A 19435-nucleotide genomic window follows, 5' to 3' on the forward strand; every position below is an offset into this window, starting at 1 on the left:
CTTCGATATTTGACGCTTCAAACTAACCAATAGGCCATTAGGCTCTAGGACATAATGTCAATGCTTAGTTCTATCTTTTAGGATTTGCTATGGCTGCCACTCTGCCAGAAACAAACATCTCCTAGAGGCATTTGGCTTCTTCATGCTAAAGTTTTCGGTCTATTCATCACCGAACATTACTAGTTTTATTATTTCATTAGGAATTCCCATACTAGATTGGAACAGAGGAATCTGCCGAGATCCAGTGCTCTTTCAGTTCATCCAACCATGGCCTATAGAAATAAATTTTACTTATGAAATTGTGCAGCACTATAAGAACAGGGAATAGCAATTCTAGTCTCTGCATGCTTTGATTATTCCACCAAGCTAGAAATGTCAAACCAAAATCTGGCAGTCAGATTTAATCTCTTCTGAATTCTCGCGAATAAGGAAGGGATGCACAATACACACCAACTATTAAGAAGTGTCTCCCCTAGTTGGGTAGCTAGATAGAACTTGTTTAACCCTTTGTGATCCTAATTATATCGTCTACTCTCCCCTCACCCCTTGAGTTAGTCCCAATATTTGCAGAATCACTCACTAATTATCAATCAAGATAGAGGAGTCTAACTCTCTCTTCTTGCGAGTGTGTGCATCTGTGAGCGGTCTTCTGTCGCCCGAGTTGCATTTTCACACGATCTAATTAAAGGGACAACAGTATCACCCTAAAATATGTTGTCAACTAGCACTTACAATGTCCTTACCTAGCAATTCTAGTCTCAGCACCTAATTATGCAATTTATGCAGAACTATGAGAAGTTTAGAACACATATATAGGAAACACAAACGAGCATAAGCCAAATGTCTTCAAAAACCAACGAAGGGGCACAACACAAGTCTCAAATTGCACCACTTTCCAATCCTAAAGCTTGGAAAATCAAAACACAAAGTTGCAATTCAATGGCATACATAATTTGAGACAAAAGCTACCTATTCCTCTGTGACTGTGAACAAAACTCAAGCCCTTCATGGCGCTTCTCTTACCGGCGCCTCACACTCATTCTTCTAGCTTGTGCCCAATAATGCCACATTTGAAGCAGAAGAATTGAAGCCTTTCATACTTGAACTCCACCCAACACGGCTTACACCCTTCCAAACACAAAACCATCCCACCCTTCTATGGCTTCATGATATCCAATATCACCTTCACCCTCATAAACCTTCCCAAAAAATCTCCATCTTCCCCTTCATCAACCTCCAGGCATATTCCCAAACAGGTGGCCAGCACTGTTCCTACCACCTTACTCATACCCAACAATGGCAAGCTATGGATTCGGACCCAGCAATCTATATGATCTAGCTTCATCGATGTGGGGGCAGAGCCCCATCAGAGTAGTGCAAAACCACCAAGGCCTTATCGAAATTCCAAGGCCCATTTTCAAACACTCTCTCCCTATCTTCCATGTCTCCGAACACAAACAGGAATCCATTATCATCTAGTTCTCGAATCTTGATCTCACTGGTGAGCTTCCAAGCCGTAGTCATCATCGTCTTGAATGCATTGTGGTTGAAGTGTTTTGTTGTGTGAACCTTGCCAACCAGTGAGAAGTCTAATGTGGCTTGAACGGACTAAAAAGTGCTTCTTTGGAACATGGAGCGCATCTTTCAGCCGAGCTTCAGTGAGTGTGACTTTCCCAGCAAACTTCGAAACTACCTCCTCCATTGTAATATCTCAAATTGCCTGTTTGTGTTCTGCTGAGTTTTCAGAGAAGAAGGATGGAAGGCTCATCAAATTCCTATGGAGAGTAGAAAAGTCGACTTAAATGCTCGGCTTATTTATTTTGGGCGTAATTTTTCTCTGCTTTGGGGCTTTCTAATAATACTTTGCCCCAAAGATGCACAAAGGTGTACCTAAGCTGACAAAGTCATCGCAGAAAATATAGCCAACTTCACAAAAGAGGTTTAAACTAGTAAGTGCCTGATATGAGACATCTTCGGTGTTTGAGTTGTCCACAAAAACATATATACAAGATTGATTTATATCCAACAATAAGTTTTTTTTTTTTTGTCTGAATATCCAACAATAAGTAGAACATGTGTGAAACTAAATTCAATTTTGCAAATGCATTGGGAGCAAACTCGTGCAAATTCTGAATTTTGTGAATGCTTGAACAAAGAATGAGAAATAGGCAAGCAGGCTGCTGCTTTGTGCTCTCACTGGAGTAGAACAGAATGCCATCACCCTACATTAATGTCCCAAAGTAAGCTTTCCTTCCTGTAACAACGAGGCAAATCTTTTCTCTATCTTGTTCCTTTTGGCTCTTTGTTTTTGGTCAATCAACAGGTGTGGCATTCAGTTTTCTCTTCTTCTTTATTCAGCGGTCCATGCACAGAACGTGACAGCTATTCTAGCCTTGGCAAGGTTGGATTATTCCTCTACCAAACATGAACTAGCACTGAAATTACTGACACAGCAAGGCAGGATCATTAAAACATCTATTTGAGAGCATACATATGCCTTATATACTTTTACTATCTGAGACATTTAATTTCTTGGCTTTTTGGAGTACCTATTCCTTCTCTACCTTAATAAAGAAGTTCACCTGCGAGGCTTCTCTTTTCAGATTTCGCTTCCATACGCTTGTCATGGTTTCATTTTGGCAACTTAGATTATCTGTTTTTGGTCAATCACCAAGTGTGACATTTAATTTTCTTCAGCAGTCCTATATACAAGATTACAAGTGCATTAATTACTTGGAGATACATTCCATAGATTCATGAAAATATGCAGGACTATAAGTTCAGGGATTTGAGAACATAAATGAGGAGAGAACCACAGAATCCAAATCCATTTTATGTGCTGAATCACTAATGCAAAAGTCTTAATCAAAACTGAGACACTTCATTTGAACTGCCTAGTCCATTTATTGACACAATGAAAAGTCTTTGAGGCCCCAGAAGAAAATAAAAGGAAACTAAAAGTCGATCTACCTAAGAAACAAGGCATGGACATACCCAATAGCTAGCAAGGCTGCTTTTCTTCAAGTTTGGTTACTTCTATTTCGCCTGATCACCTTTCTGATGACTCTTGTCTGCTTGGAGCTCTTTGGCAATGCAGAACCAGACTGAATTCCATCCTTTGTCCAATGATCTGCACAGACTGAACCAAATCGAAATACAACCTTTGTTAAGTCTCCCTGATCACCATTTCTCTCCAGTCCTTCTGTATGGCTAAGCTTCGGATTACATTCCTTCGATTCCTCAATCACCTCTGGCTTCTCCATATCTTCATTTCCACTCCCAAAATCAATTGCTTCCTCTTCCTTCGACCACAATCCGACCCAAGAAGATACGTACTCCCACATCCGAGAAAATGTCACAAACAAAAATCCCCTTTCCTTCCCAATCACAACTTCACATTGACTCTCATTGTGCCCCCAAATCCCACAATGGTAACAAAACTCCGGTACCCCTTCATACTTGAAATCCACCCAAAATGGCTCACACCCTTCAAGACAAATCTTCATGCCCCGCCGCAACGGCTTAGTGACATCCAATCTCACTCTCAGTCTCATACATTTCCCCCAACATTCTCCATCATCGTCTTTCTCAACCTCTAAGCATTTTCCTAAACAGTTGGCTATCATTCTCCCAAGGGCTACATTCATACCCAACAATGGCAAGTTGTGCACTTGGACCCATAAATTTGCATGGTTCAGCTTCATTTCAGATGAGCACACAGTCCCATCTGTGTAGTCCAGAACCAACAAGGCATTTTCAAAATGCCAAGGGCCATTGTCAAGCACTCTCTGCTTGTCTTCCATGTTTCCGAATACAAATAGGAATAGATTGTCGTCTATTTCTCGAATCTTCATGGCTTTTGTGGGCTTCCAAGCCATGACCAGCTTGGTTTCCAATGCGATTCTGCTGAAGGGTTTTGTAGTGAGGACCTTTCCTACCAGAGATAGGTCTAATTTGGTCATGAGGGACTCAAAATCGTGGGTTTTGACGTGGATCACTTCCTCCTGCTCAGCTTCAGTGAGTGTAATTTTTCCTGCAAACTTGGAAATCACCTCCTCCTCCATTGTTGATACTTGAGAAGGAATCGTTTTTGGTCTTGTACTGGTTTTTCTGAAAAGGGTTAACGCTGTTTCAGATAAAGGAGAAGAGGGAGAGACATCGATGACTGCCGTTGAGTCTCAATCTATCTGAGGAGTCCAAGTCAGTTGATATAGTTCCGAGTCCATAGCAGTTCTGAACTTCGTTCAAAATGAAAAACTCTGTTTTGTCAAAGATAATTAAAAACAAAAACAAAATTATACTATATGCCCCGTAACATAATCAAATCGTTTTTTTTTTCACAAACATTTCATATCGTTTGTAACTATTTAACCTAAATTTCATCTTAAAATCAAGGGTTTTTGTCCATTTACACCATTTTTAGAGATTTTTTTCCCACTTACCCCACTAAGTTTTTTTAATTCCCTCTTACCCAAAACACTTTAAGGAGGTCTTCCCTAATACCCCATTAAGATTTTTTTTTTTTGTTTTTATTATTTTTTTAATACCATTTTACCCTCACCTTTGTTACTTAGAGAGAGAGAGAGAGAGAGAGAGAGAGAGAGAGAGAATGGAAGAGAGAGAAACCATAGGGGACTTCGCCGAAGTCCGATCACCGGCCGCCAGAATCCGGTGAGCGGTCGCCGGAATCCGGCCAATTTTAGCCGGAATCCGGTCACCGGCCGCCGGATTCCGATCACCAGCTACCACCCACCGGAAAGTTTTTTTGCCCCCAATAGACGTCTATTGCCCCCTAATAGACGTCTATTGGGGGTCAGCCATGTATTGTCCCCCAATAGACGACTATCAGACATGTATTGCCCCCTAATAGACGTCTATTGCCCCCTAATAGACGTCTATTGCCCCCCAATAAAGGGGCAATAGACGTCTATCAAACATGTATTGCCCCCCAATAGACGTCTATTAACCAATTTTCGCCAGAATCCAGTCACCGGCCGCCGGATTCTGATCACCGGCTACCAACCACCGAAAATTTTTTTTGCCCCCAATAGACATCTATTACCCCCTAATAGAGGGGCAATAGACGACTATTAGCCATGTATTGCCCCCCAATAGACGACTATCAGTCATGTATTGCCCCCCAATAGACGTCTATTGCCCCCCAATAGAACTTTCAGTTACCGAAATGGGAACTAATCTCTCTAAAATTAGACAAATAGAACTCTAATTACCAAAAAAAAAAAAAAGGAGATTGCATCAATTTAAAACATGTATTGCCCCTCAATAGACATGTATTACCCTCCAATACACCTTAAATAAAAGTTTATTGCCCTTCCAATAGATGTATTGAAAAGCCAAACTGCCAAAGCACTAAAGAAGCATGCTTTTAGTATTTTTTAATTAAAGAACAGAGACTCTCTCCCAACTAGTTTAATTAACGACTTAACAATTCCAATTTTAAAACCATAGACATCGAATCCAGGTATAAAACTCTGATAGCATAGAGAAATAGAATGATTTAATTCGTTTCTCTATGCACGAAATGGTATTCTTATGACTATAAAACTATTAAAAACAGAGCAGAAATAGAGCATATGAAGGTGATGGAGAGAATCGGGAGAGAAGCGAGAAGGTCAAGCATGGCAGCTGCTGCAACTGATGGACTTTCAGGCCGTCGTGAATCAATTTCTCATCCAAGGACCTGGATGACGTCGTTTTCCGATCGATCACAGTGTCGCAGTCAGAGCCAACCCCTCGGTGCTGCTGCAGCTTTTGCTCGTCTTCTTCGATGTAATCTTCGTTGTCGTCGTCGTCATCTTCGAAGAGGACGCGAGACGGCCGCTTGCGGCGGATCTCGGTGAGGCGGTCGATGACTTGGTCAACGCTGCGTTTGTGATGTAGAAGGCGGAGACGGCCATAAGGGAGGCACCGACTAAGGCGGCCATGGCTAGGTTCAGAGCAGAAGTTGATGAGTGGAAGAAGATGAAGATGACGAGTCCATTTTCCGAGTGGACTCAGCGCAGTGGCTCTGTATGTGGAGATGGCTATGGGGGAGTGTGAAGAGAAGAGAGTTGTGCATCGTGACTGGAGAGAGAGGAGAGAGAGAATATCGTGGCAGTATTGTAGTTTAGTAATTAGGGTGAGGGTATATCTGTCAATTTGTTTCAAATTGTGTTAGTGGGATTAAAAATCTGTTGGTGGGGTAAGTGGGATAATTTTTGCTTATTTTTGGGCTTTTGGTCAATTTATTCAACAAAAATTTGTTCAACACACTTTTGTTAGAAGTGCACATAAATTTCGTAGAATACTATTTTATTGCACTTGAAGTACTTCCATATTGTCAAGAAAAAAATTTGTCAAGTGTTTCTCGAAAAATACTAAAATTCGAACAACACTTGCTTTGTCAAACTCTACTGAAGAGTTCTAACACTTCTGCGACCAACAACTTACACATCTTTCTCAAGAGTTAAGACACATGTTTTGAGTCCCCAGAAACGCTCTACACATGTGAGAATTTTTTTTTTTTTTTTTTTTTAAAAGGAGGTACTGGGAAGGACCACAAGGAGGCACGCAATGGCCTTTTTTACCCGAAGTCCAGCACAGTGCCGCGCCAAAGATGCAGCGACACCCCCCCTCCGGGCATCGAGTACACCAAATAGGTGGGCTTGCCCTCCCCGCATAGTCTTTTCCATACACAAGGACACATGTGAGAATATTGGTAATGTAGTTTGCTAATATCACACAATTTATTTGCCTAACATTATTCAGTCATACTATCTTTACAGTATCATAGTATGTAGAGTGTGTGTTAGCTGAGTTGGCAGCAGAAATATCTTCTTGTAAAATAGTATATAGCTAGCTGCCAGGCTCTCTTATCTCTCTGCTTCCCAACTTCTAAAACCTCTAAACCTCAGCTGCAGTGAAGATGCAGGCCTCGATTTGCGTTCCAACTTCATCAACCTCTCACTCCCTTCTGAAACCTAACTCAAACCCTCTTCTGGGTCATTCTCTGCCTTCAAAATCATGCTTCCCTCTGAAAAGAAGAGCCTCTTTCACCACCAAAGCAGTTCTGTCAACCACTAAAGAAGCAGTCTTGAAAGATTTTCATGAACGCAGAGCTCTCAAGGTAAACCAAACCTATCATGTTTTGCTAGTTCTGTTGTTGAGCTCTCAAGGCCTTGCTCAACTAATACCTCATATTTATACTAATGTAAATTTTTGTTTTGCAGATTATTTCAGGTTTGCAGAATTTTGACAAAGAAAATGTTGCATCAGTCATTACTGCTGCAGAACAGGTTTGTTTCACATACTCCGTTTACAGATGAGATTATAAGATGAACTAATGGACATTTTAGCTAAAGTGACTTTGTTGTTAAACCAAGTGACAAAATATGTTGGACTACTAGGCCTCTTATCTTCTTCTTTAATGCTTTGTGGTGTTAAATTTCATTGTTCCACAGCTAAATGTCAACTATTATTATTATTTTTTTGTTATTATGTAATGTGTCATTTCATATAGGGAGGAGCAACTCATGTGGATATAGCTTGCGACCCTGAGTTGGTGAAGCTTGCTATTGGTCTAACTTGTCTTCCGGTACGTAAATACTCTTTGTAAGGATTTGTGCTATATTAGCCTTGATTTCTATAGTCACACCAGAAGGTTGATTGATTGGAGATGTCTCCACTCTGCAGGTTTGTGTTTCTTCTGTAGATCCAGCGGCATTTCCAGCTGCTGTTGAAGCAGGAGCACTAATGGTTCAAATCACAAACTAATTCCTTTCATACTAAAACCGTTTCACACAATGCTACATAATTTGACCAGAATGTCACAATGTTCTTTTTCGGTTAGTGGTAATTTATGAAGTTAATGGCTTGTGTAGGTTGAGATTGGAAACTATGACTCATTCTATGAGATGGGTGTGATTTTCACTCCTGAGCAGGTACTGCATCTGATGGTTAAAACACTTACCAGCATGAGTATACCTATCAGAGATATTTTACTAAGGATCTCTCTTCTTTTTCTATAATGTTTTACAGATATTAAATCTAGCAAAACAGACCAAGAAGATTCTTCCATCTGTGGCCTTATCAGTCACTGTACCACATACACTAAGCCTTCCAGACCAGGTCAGAAGCAGCATTGCTGAAAGCCTATATTTGATCCAATGATCCATGCATGCTGTTTGGTTTAATTAAGCTAGTTGAATGACAGGTCAAGCTTGCAGAGATGCTAGAGCAGGAAGGTGTAGACATCATCCAGACTGAAGGAGGAAAATGTTCCAACCCCTCCCAATCCGGCGTTCTTGGTTTGATCGAGAAGGTAATAGCAACCTAGATTCCACAAGACATTGTTTCAACAATCAAATCTGATGGTGGTATTTGGTATTTTAGGCGTCACCAACATTAGCAGCAGCATACTCTATATCACGGGCTGTGAACATTCCTGTCATGTGTTCATCTGGACTGAGTGCAGTTACTGCACCAATGGCCATAACAGCTGGAGCAGCGGGTGTGGTGAGTAAACCATGAAACTGGTTCCATTTCTCTACCTCCGAGGAGATCCAAAGTATAATGGATTAACATACTGTGTTTCTTTGCATCATTGTTGAATACAGGGCGTAGGCTCAGCAGTTAACAAGCTCAATGATGTAGTTGCGATGATTGCAGAAGTCAGGAGTATCTCCGATTCATTAGGAGCATCAGCTGGTACCGGTAGGCGTAGTACCAGCGAAGAAAAAACTTTGAAACTGTAATTCACTCGCATAATACTATATTAGAGGAAATAAATTATGATGACCTCCAGGTCTTTAGTGTTATAAAATATAAATTGTTAGAACATCCCATCCCATTTGAATAAGAGCATGACAATGGTACATACACATTGTTGGCAGAACCATCGACATCTTTACTAATCAAGAGGGAACTGCCAATGGTTTTATCAAAATAAACCAGTAAAAGCTAAAAGAGAGGTTAGACAGTACTGATCAAATAAGGTGCGTGTACATTTCTCACTACTAAAATCCAGTTGGTATAGTCATCTTCCATTGAATAAAGCACACAACCAAATGTGAAATCTGCATTCTCACTACTGAAATCCAATTCTGAACAGATATAGACAAGAATGATACAAGCGTTGACAGTTGGTTAATGGACAGATGATTAGTCTACAAATGGTTTACTTTCATCCCTTTGATACATGTTTGTCAGATATAGTAATCTTCATCATCCTCAGTTTCGTCACCCTCACCACTTTCCTGCAAATGTTTAAAATCTGGTCAGTAAATTGCAATTGACAATCAATAGGATTTACTTGTAAGATAAGAATCAGGTTTTTACCACAAAGATAATCCTTGCAAGCTTACCTTTTTCTTGATATATTCTGACATGGCCTTGTCAAACTCGGCTCGTTTCTCCATGGCTATATCATAGTATTTGACCTTGTCCTAATATAAGAAGAAGAAAAAAGATTGAATGAGGAAAACTCTCTAAGCAACTATTGGCCTAAATTAGCATCGTCGGAAACTAGTAACCAGTCAAAATTTTATTATAGTTTGATGCTTCATGCCTGCAGATGAGTATAAAAGCAAGATCGTCTAATTGGTGACAACCAGGAGCAGTAATTAGGAATAAACCAATTGCATACTACAGCCAGTATCACTTGGCTGTAAATCTTATGAACCTAACCTACTGCGGGTCACTTCAACATAGATAGATTTTGAGCTATAAGTACAAGTTTTTTCTATCAAGCTAAAGCATAGTATAATGGCATTTAACGTAGATAATGGCAAAGTAGATTGATCCTGAGCAAAGTCCTAATCAACGTCGATAATGGCATTCATAGAATCAATTAGAATTCATCTCTTGCTATACCTCTGTGATATTATACAAGTTATATGCAACCATGCATAAGCACAAGCCATACACAAGTTTTACTGTGTTATAGAATGTAAAGTTGGGTCGGTATCAAAATTTTGCAAACAAACTCGACATTAAAAACTATCATAAAGAGTTTTTTTTTTTTCTTCACAACAATACTATAACTTCTACTTCAATACATCAACTGTCCACCAAGTGAACTAAAGTTGGATCACGAACCTCATATGTCAATGTCTTCCACTTCTCTCCACATGCCTTTCCAACCTGAATATTAAAGCACTGTTAGTTCACATAGAGGAGGAGCAATGATGGAATGACGACAAGAAAAGGCAATTTCACACATTATCACATGAACTCTATCCTACTTACCTCACGCATAGTCTTGACTTCTGGATTTTGCTCTTGAAATTCCTTGCGGAAGTCCTCCCTTAAGCACAAAAACAAAATCAATTTTATGAGAAAGCTGCTCGCACTGAGCTAGTTTCAAAAATCAATTGAAACCTTTAGATTGCAAATATGAGTTCTAATTTGAGCCATATCAACTATAATGATCACTTAAATTACAACTCATGCAACCGTATTGAGAAGATGCTCACTTATCTGAAAAAACAGAACACTTCTGAACAAATGAACTAAGAGAAATTAAAAGATAATTGTTCCATCATGTGACCCTTCTAAGCATCCTATATCTAATTGACCAACTTTAGTAAAGACTTTCTTAACCATACATGTGAATAAATCTACATACAATGGCTGGTGTGTATGCATGAAACCAATCTGCAGGAACCATACTCGCATAACTCTATCTCCACAAACAACATTATAATTTGCAAAGCACCACTATTAGTACCCCATCACTAAGTAACTCCGGTCCTCATATAGCCAAGTACACTCTGTTTGGTATATTTGAGAGCAATCAGGAATGCATATGTCATAAGCAACTCTAAGACTTGCAAACTTGCATGGGAATTATATTCCATTGAATACATTAAAATACAGTTGACCTTGTGTAAGCTATTACACAAGGACATTTAATTAGCTATATAACCAAATGCCTGCAAAGAGGTTTCTTGTTCAAAATACCTGAAATGACTTTCTTGTAACATGTTAACTAACCATAGTGTTGAATATCCTTCCAAAACTTCCATTTGCTATTATAAAGCACCAAGTAGAAAATCTCCCATAATCTTAGGTCTAAAGACCAGAACCAGAATCATACCAAAGGATGATAAACAAAACTCATGATGAGTTCTCATAGGAACAACAGAACCACACAAAGCCAATAATCAAGCATGTTGGCAGTTTGATCAAGTATAGGGGCAAAAACTATACACCCTCACAAAAGTGAAAATATGTGCTGCAACTACAATCAAAAACATAGAAAGGAATGAAAGAGGTAACTTACAAGAAATAGAAGAATGCAGTTGGGGGTTTCTTGGGCATCTTGGCATCAATTTTAGCGCTTTTTTTCTTCTGCTTGGTTTTTGACCTTTTAACTGAAACAACCCTCTTTTCCTTCTCCTCAGCTCTGATTAAGCTTGATAACCTCTTTGTCGCCTCGCTTCGTCTGACCCTCAACACCATTCTCCTAAACAATTTCACAGTTATTATGAGATCGCTTTAAACACTACCAAGAGTAAAATAGACTGTAAAAACCCAATTTCTTATTCAACAATGTCTGAGACCCTCAACATACAGAAAAACCATGTAAAACTAAAAATACAGAACTATTGATCTCCAATTTCCCATTTCAAACTAAACCCTACCGTCCAATCTGTTTGAGAAGATAAACCCTACCACCCAATTAAGCCTTACACAACTACTTGGCTAAGCAACTTGTGTTCCCAAAACCTTGGGACTCAAAAAAAAAAAAAAAAAAACCCATCAAGCAATACAAACCAAAGTTTCCACTCTGTGCTTGGTTTTCCATTTCTTGTGTGTTTTACTGGGTTTTTTCAGCATCCAAACACAAAGCATAAAACTGTGATGACAAAAATTACAGTGGACGAAAATTACCGAGGGGAAGCTTCTTCTGGGGCGTTGGTGGAGGAAGAAGAGACTGGTTCCTGAGAGTCGTTGGTTTTCTTTGCCATGTATATGGGGTGCTCTTGGCTTTGGAGCTGAGTCGGCTCTGGGATTCTGGGTTGTGTGGTGAGTGATGGACACTGCGCTCCACGGTCCCTGCGTTTTGACGTTTTAAGTAATAAACGAACCACGACAGCGTCAAACGATGTCGTTCCGTGATCCACTTTATTCTATTTTGGGTTGTACTTGATTTTCTTTTGGTTCTGAAGTTTTGGAATTTGGGTTGTACTGTGTACTTAAAGAAAAGAAGAAGTGAAGGACTAAATCGAATAATTTATGATTTCAACAATTGTTCATAACAATTGTACCCAAAAAAAAAAAAAATATTATTCATAACAAGACCGTTCATAATCATTATATCCATCAATTAGTAATCATTGCGTAGAGATTTTTTTTTTCGAAATAAGAATAAATTACGGTTAGTTTTATAGTTTTTTCAAAGCTTTTCCTATAATGTCATATTATAGATTAATTTAGGCTTATTCTCATGGTAATGTTACATTACATTACTCTAGGGTTTATAGACATGGTTCAATCATGTCATAGCCTAAATATAGGTGAGTCATTACGTAACATTATCTATATTTATTTTTTAATTGATGGACAACCACATTCCCTCAAAAAATCATATATTTTACAAAATGGTTAAATAGTCCCGAAAGAGTCTTTTGGAATGTTCTAAAAGAGAACAGAGTTTTCAGTAAACTTAGCGAGCCAGCAGGCCACCACATTTATTCAATTATCAAAGTGTATGAGGTCATGTGTAGAAGTCTAGAGGTTGTAACATGAAACAAAAAAAAAAACAAAAACAAAAAATGAGTCTTTTAGTTTAGGTTTGATTAATTGGACGGACATGTCACATTTTTGGGAGTATCAATTGCATTCACTTTTATTAATATATGTAAGTGAGAGTAATATTACTTGCAAGTGTTCACCTAATAAATTGTTTACTTGCAAGTGTTCACCTAATAAATTATGATAGACAAGTGAATTCAGTTACATATTAAAATTATAACAACTTTAAAATATGTATTTAATTTCAGCCGTTATACTTACCCGTCTCTCACAAGTCACAAGTTGTCCTTTAGGTGAGCATAACTCATTAATTGAGTGAAAAGTTGATGACCAAATCCAAATTAGCTAATTCACTTAGAATAACAACTACATATGTTTTATTAAAAATAAAAATAAAAACTACATATGTTACATTTGCAACTTCCTATATCCAAGGGCATTTTCATGAAAAATAGGTATGCATGAAATGTGTGTGCTCCCATAGCAATTATATATAATTGTATCTCTCTTAAAAATATAAAATCATAAGTAAATGTGATTTAAGGGACACATACAATAGTGTCACTATTTAGCTAAGTACAGGCCAAGTACTTCAAAACAACCTCCAAAGGCATATCTCACAAGAATAATCCATACTTCCATTCCCTAAGGCAAAACTATAAAACAACAACATCTAGAAGCACCCCATATAATACAAAGTTTAAATTAAATATTTCCTCCTCCTCTTTCTCTTCAAGAACACGGTTAGATGGTCAAACGCCTACATTACTTCGACTAGCCACTAGAAATAGACATGAGTTGTTGTTGTTTTTTCTTTTTCTTTTTTTAGAATAAAAAGATTTATTTAAAAAAAATGATTATCTCGCTCTTTTTTTCTTTTGATCGGGATTGAGGTCGCAAGTCACATTGCTTACATTAGTGAGTTAGTAACACACCCACTCAATCAATATTCAGATCGAGATCCATGAAGCTATCTCAAGCAAAAGATCCATAAAGGTATCTCAAGCAAAGTCAGACTAATCTTCCACTGCATGCCCCAGAAATATATAGGCCACAAACCGGTGAAAGTTGGTACTTGAACTCTAGATATAGGAGTTCCGTGGTAAACAGCTCAAGCACACCAGTTGGTTATTCATACTTAATTCTGATTTGTGGGAAAACACAAGTAAATAAATAAATAAAAGGAGAATCTGAGAGATCTCTCTCCAGTGTGAACTTCAGAGTGACGTGGCGTATATATAGCAGCGCAGCTGAAAATAACGAGGTTTTTCTCCTCCTACAAAAACCAATCCCAAACCCCCCCCTCTCTCTCTCTCTCTTTCTCTCTGCGATTCAAAATCACATCGTTGGCGTCGCCACCACTCTCCTTCACCACCATGCAGGCCATTCAGTCCTCCACGCTCCGACCCGCCCCGCTCGACCCGCTCCGCAAAAGGACCCACTTCCCCAACCTCACTCCCAAACCCGCCTGCAGACGCGTCTCCTTCGTCTCCGCCTCCTCCGCCGCCGCCGTCTCCGCCCCCACCCGCGAGAAGGACCCCAAGAAGCGCGTGGTCATCACCGGCCTCGGCCTCGTCTCTGTCTTCGGAAACGACGTCAACACCTACTACGACAAGCTCCTCGCCGGAGAGAGCGGCGTCGGACCCATCGACCGCTTCGACGCCTCCAAGTTCCCCACCCGGTTCGGCGGCCAGATCCGCGGCTTCACCTCCGAGGGCTACATTGACGGCAAGAACGATCGCCGCCTCGACGATTGCCTCCGCTACGCCATTGTTGCCGGTAAGAAGGCTCTAGAAGATGCTGATCTCGGCGCCGATAACCGCCCTAAGGTCACTACTTTCTCTGATTATAATTCAATTACTTCGATTTTAGTTCCATTTTTTGAATAGGAGTAGTGATTCTGTTATAAACTATGGATCTGATTGTTAATTTGTTGCTAAATGTGAACATGCATTGATGAATTGATGAAATGTAGCGGAATTTATTGTTGTTTATCGATTTGGATTTAGTAATGAATCATATACATGACTCTGAAATGGTTGAATTTTACTTCACTGACAGCTTGATAAGTCGCGGGCTGGTGTGCTAGTTGGATCAGGGATGGGTGGTCTTACTGTGTTTTCTGATGGTGTTCATGCACTCATAGATAAAGGTCACAGGAAAATTACCCCATTTTTCATTCCCTATGCTATTACAAACATGGGATCTGCTTTGCTTGGGATTGATTTGGGCTTTATGGGGCCGAATTATTCAATCTCGACGGCTTGTGCTACTTCAAATTATTGTTTCTATGCTGCGGCGAATCACATTCGTCGGGGTGAAGCTGATTTGATGATTGCTGGTGGGACTGAAGCTGCCTTGATTCCCATTGGGCTTGGGGGGTTTGTTGCATGCAGGGCATTGTCTCAGAGAAATGATGATCCGAAAACTGCTTCTAGACCGTGGGACAAAGATAGAGATGGCTTTGTTATGGGTGAAGGTGCTGGAATATTGGTGAGTCTGCATTGGTTATGAGTTTGAAGGCAAATGATGATATGTTGTAGTCTGACTTAGATCATCGCCTATTTTTTACGTGATCTAAACAAGCACGTTGAGATAGAAGTTGAACCTTTTTGCTGTTGATATTTTTAGATGCTGATTTTAATCATAACATCTGAAGTGGTTGATCTTGTTGACAGGTTATGGAGAGCTTGGAACATGCGATGAAACGAGGGGCACCTATTATTGCCGAGTACTTGGGAGGTGCTATTAACTGTGATGCATATCATATGACTGATCCAAGAGGTGATGGACTTGGTGTATCTACATGCATAGAGAGAAGCCTTGAAGATGCTGGTGTTTCACCTGAAGAGGTGCCGTCTTCCTTAAACCTGGCTTAGTACTGATTTATAGTGTTCGTCTCTTGGCATCATTGACTGAACTACTCCATTACTGTATCAGGTTAACTACATCAATGCCCATGCAACTTCCACTCTAGCGGGTGACCTGGCTGAGGTTAATGCTATAAAAAAGGTGTTCAAGAACACTAAAGAGATAAAGATCAATGCTACCAAGGTAATCTATCTTGCTCTGTCTATCCTTGTCGAAAAAATAAAATCTTGCTGTCTCTGTATCTGTATCATTTAAAATGATGTGCCATTCCTGACGATGTTTCTTCTTTATACTTTGTTTCAGTCTATGATAGGTCACTGCCTCGGTGCTTCTGGGGGTTTGGAAGCTATTGCTACAGTGAAAGCCATACAAACAGGATGGATACATCCTTCCATAAACCAATTTGTATGGCAATACTCTTAGTTTTGCCGTTTTGGTAGTTTTTGTTTTCAGGATTTTGAAAAGCATAGTACTACTTTGTTTAGTTTCATGTTTCTATGCTTTTTGTTTGCTTACCCTTATTGAAATGGTTTCTGATATGTGGCTTGTTCATTCTCAAACAGAATCCAGAACCCTCAGTCGAGTTTGACACTGTTGCAAATGTAAAGCAGCAGCATGAAGTGAATGTTGGTATGAATCCCAAACCTTCAAACTCCCTTTGCATTTATGTCTTAATTGCTCCTGCCCATCTAAATATAATCATTACATTGTTTACGCAATTTTCAGCCATATCAAATTCGTTCGGATTCGGAGGACATAACTCTGTTGTTGCCTTTTCTGCATTCAAGCCTTGATCATCCAAGCTTGTCTGCAAGTTTTGTACTACATCAGTCTTGCTTAGAGGAGATCTTAACTGTATCTGAGGCTGCTTTCATTCTTATTTTTGGAGCCAGTTGTAGCGAAATAATCAAGAGTTACTCTATTTCAAGGACAGTAGTCAATTAGATACCAGGTTCTGGGGTCAGTAGCAGGTCTTTTATTTTTTCACTGTTACATGTGTGGTTGTTGACTCGTTGATATGCTGAATTGTTGTATTAAATGGAAAGCTTATTCTGATTTTATTGTTTGAACAAAAAATTTGGCCAAACCATGTTTGTCGTCATGTTTTTACGTACTCTGAGATGACTCAGATGAGGCAGAGTTCCTTGTGAAATTCATAAAAGAAGATATGTACAGGGAGGTACACTTATTGAACATGTCTATCCTGGGATCTCATATAGCGAAGAGCGAAGGCCTAAGCTAGAGACCATTACAAGTCCAAACCAACGAGGCTTCCAAGCCGGATGCCTCATCCTCACTACTATGTAACTCATGATTTCGATTGAAGAATTTGGTTGAGCTTGCAAAGAAGTTACAGTTGGAGATGCAAATTTGGTTTCTACAGTTTGTTGACAAAGCCCAATGATGCTGGTTTTCAGGTGTTTGGAGAGTGCTCAGGAGAACGATATATAGCCATGTCATTCAACATGTTGGGATGATGTTTGACAATTCTTCACCTTTTGCTTCATCCTGATCAATGAAGCTATTTTTCCAGAAACAAATGCTGCAGCAATAATTAAGGAGATCCATGCCCGAGATCTATCTTTCTCTTTACCAGATTTTGTGGTAGAGGTTCAGAATGTGGTCAAAACTGTGTTAAATGCTTACATGAAGGGAGATATTAAAACACTGAACATGTACTGTGCTGATGAGGCGATTGAGCGGTGTATAGCAGAGCGTCAGGCTTTTCAAAGCCAAGGCATCTTTTTTGATAACAAGATTCTACATATCTCTGAGGTGGAAGTAACAGAAACCAAACTAATTGGAGACTCTCCCATCATCATTTTAGGGTTCCAAACACAGCAAGTCTATTGTGTACGTGATAAAAATGGTGCAATAACACAAGGCAGCCACGATACGATCCAAACCGTGTACTACACCTGGGACATGCAACCTTGAGATCCTGAAGAACTTCCTCAAGGTGCTATTTTCCCAATATGGAGAGTAAGAGAGATCAGGGCCGGAACTGAAAATTTAGAGGCTCGAGGCGTACTATTTTGTGGAATTGACAGTTGTGACCTTCTAGAGTTATTTGAAATGATTGAAATTTAATTTGTGGATAGAGTTATACTTACAAATTATGCGACCAAGCCTCTTGTTTAAGAGTCAATTCAAGAAACCAAGTTGAATCACTATTTTTGTTGTCTTCTTTTTCAGATTTATAGATAATTTTTTTGCCAGCAGACGTGCTGTTATCAAATGGTGTTCTATTTCTGATTTGAAATATGACCACTGGACTAATGATTCTCAGCACATTGAACCGCAGTGTGCTGCTAACTTTTCCAAGGTTACAATTCCATAGCGGGGGGCAAGCTCAGAGACTGGTACTGTTAGGGGATTTGGTTATGTCAAGTGTTTCAACAAGGAAGATGCATAACCAAAAACTTAATGGCCTCTCTAATGTTTTATTCAAGAAAAACTTTTAAATTTATAAGAATTAGTATCATGTTTCAAGAAGTTGCATGTGCAAGACAATATACAATTAACAATATATAAAATCAAATCTCGCCAACGCTGATTAGAGTTGAATCCCAATATATCATTGGTGGTTAGGGAGGAGGAAACATTCTGGCATGAGCCTTAGCATGGATTAATCTCTAGGACTAAAAGAATCTTTGAGAAACCGTGTGATCTCGATTAAAAAAAAATGTACTCAGCAAAATTCTTACAACATCTCCAACAACTTTCCTATAATTTGTATTTTCTCTATTTTAAAAATATGTATTTTTTGCTCTAATGGCTTCCGCTATACCTATCCTACTGTGGTGGCATTGCAGCTCATCTTGTACTTCATCTACCGTGACAACAAGGGCGGCGATACTAAAAGCAACTCCAACAGATTCCCTATATTTTGATTTTTCTCTACTTTAGGGAAAAATGAGCGTCTTTTACTCCAACAGATTCCTTATAACTATCTCTATTTTAGGAAAAGTGAGGAGAGAGAAAACCAAATTCCCTATATTTACAGCAAACTCCAAAATTTTAAAGAAGAATATGGAGATTTTATAGATTACTGTAAACTAGGGAATCTGTTGGAGTTGGAGAAGAAAAATAGGCTAAAGGTTTGACTTTTGCTTCTCTATAATACAAAAATTATAGAGAAGCTGTTGGAGTTGCTCTAAGAGGTGGCAGCCTAGTGCTGAAGACACTGTGGAGGTAGGCCTTGAAAAGCCACACCAATCGAAGCAATCAAATGGCGTTAATGGAGTCTAAGACGGGCATGGGATGGCAAAAATTGTTGCAATCAATCAAACTATGGCAGCGAGATAAAATATTTCCCACTTGTTGGTGTAGCTAGCAAGGCTTTCTCTATTCATGATTGAGTGAGTACCAATGGTAATGTCAATTTTAGAGTCTGATGGAATTGGTCGTATATGGACAAATGTTATATTATTGGTATCGCTTTATCAGTCATACCAAAAATTGAGAACTTTTGGAACTCACACAAAAAATTAAACAAGGACTATCGAAACAAGAATCGTTACTAAGTAATAGTAAAGTCAAAAATCCCATCTTGAAAGAACCAAAAAACCACCGAAGATGATCTGTATGATCATTCCCGTGTTTTTTTTGTTGGGTACATGATAAGGTTAATGTGGACAATTAGTCAATTAGGTGGTTTAATTAGAGATAGGGGCCGAGACTACTTACCCAATTTCAGCTTAAAAATTGTCCACTTACTCCACTAAGAGTTTTTTAAACTCATTTACCTAATCTAACACTTATTGACAGTATTGCCCTCATTTTAATTTATAAATTACACTCATAT

At 39.1% G+C, this 19435-nt stretch overlaps 3 protein-coding genes across 3 annotated transcripts; 2 read left to right on the top strand and 1 right to left on the bottom strand.

Annotated features, from left to right (window-relative positions):
• The first annotated feature begins 6871 nt into the window (after positions 1-6871).
• On the top strand, positions 6872-8875 carry LOC112167723 (uncharacterized protein ycf23). The gene is made up of 9 exons (XM_024304772.2): positions 6872-7126; positions 7230-7295; positions 7520-7594; positions 7693-7755; positions 7881-7940; positions 8038-8127; positions 8213-8320; positions 8392-8514; positions 8616-8875. The coding sequence occupies exons 1-9, from the start codon at positions 6926-6928 to the stop codon at positions 8751-8753; spliced, it is 924 nt and encodes a 307-aa protein (XP_024160540.1). The 5' UTR covers positions 6872-6925; the 3' UTR covers positions 8754-8875.
• A 103-nt stretch (positions 8876-8978) lies between these two features.
• On the bottom strand, positions 8979-12061 carry LOC112167724 (high mobility group B protein 14). Its single transcript, XM_024304773.2, has 6 exons — positions 11893-12061; positions 11282-11464; positions 10246-10303; positions 10096-10140; positions 9363-9443; positions 8979-9254 (listed from the first exon to the last, which is right to left on the bottom strand). The coding sequence occupies exons 1-6, from the start codon at positions 11967-11969 to the stop codon at positions 9204-9206; spliced, it is 495 nt and encodes a 164-aa protein (XP_024160541.1). The 5' UTR covers positions 11970-12061; the 3' UTR covers positions 8979-9203.
• A 1957-nt stretch (positions 12062-14018) lies between these two features.
• Positions 14019-16704, top strand: LOC112164459 (3-oxoacyl-[acyl-carrier-protein] synthase I, chloroplastic). Its single transcript, XM_024300649.2, has 7 exons — positions 14019-14585; positions 14818-15249; positions 15435-15608; positions 15697-15810; positions 15931-16032; positions 16191-16257; positions 16354-16704. The coding sequence occupies exons 1-7, from the start codon at positions 14133-14135 to the stop codon at positions 16419-16421; spliced, it is 1410 nt and encodes a 469-aa protein (XP_024156417.1). The 5' UTR covers positions 14019-14132; the 3' UTR covers positions 16422-16704.
• Positions 16705-19435: the final 2731 nt, after the last annotated feature.

This window comes from Rosa chinensis, chromosome 5, assembly GCF_002994745.2.
Source record: "Rosa chinensis cultivar Old Blush chromosome 5, RchiOBHm-V2, whole genome shotgun sequence".
In the NCBI taxonomy this organism is placed as follows: domain Eukaryota; kingdom Viridiplantae; phylum Streptophyta; class Magnoliopsida; order Rosales; family Rosaceae; genus Rosa; species Rosa chinensis.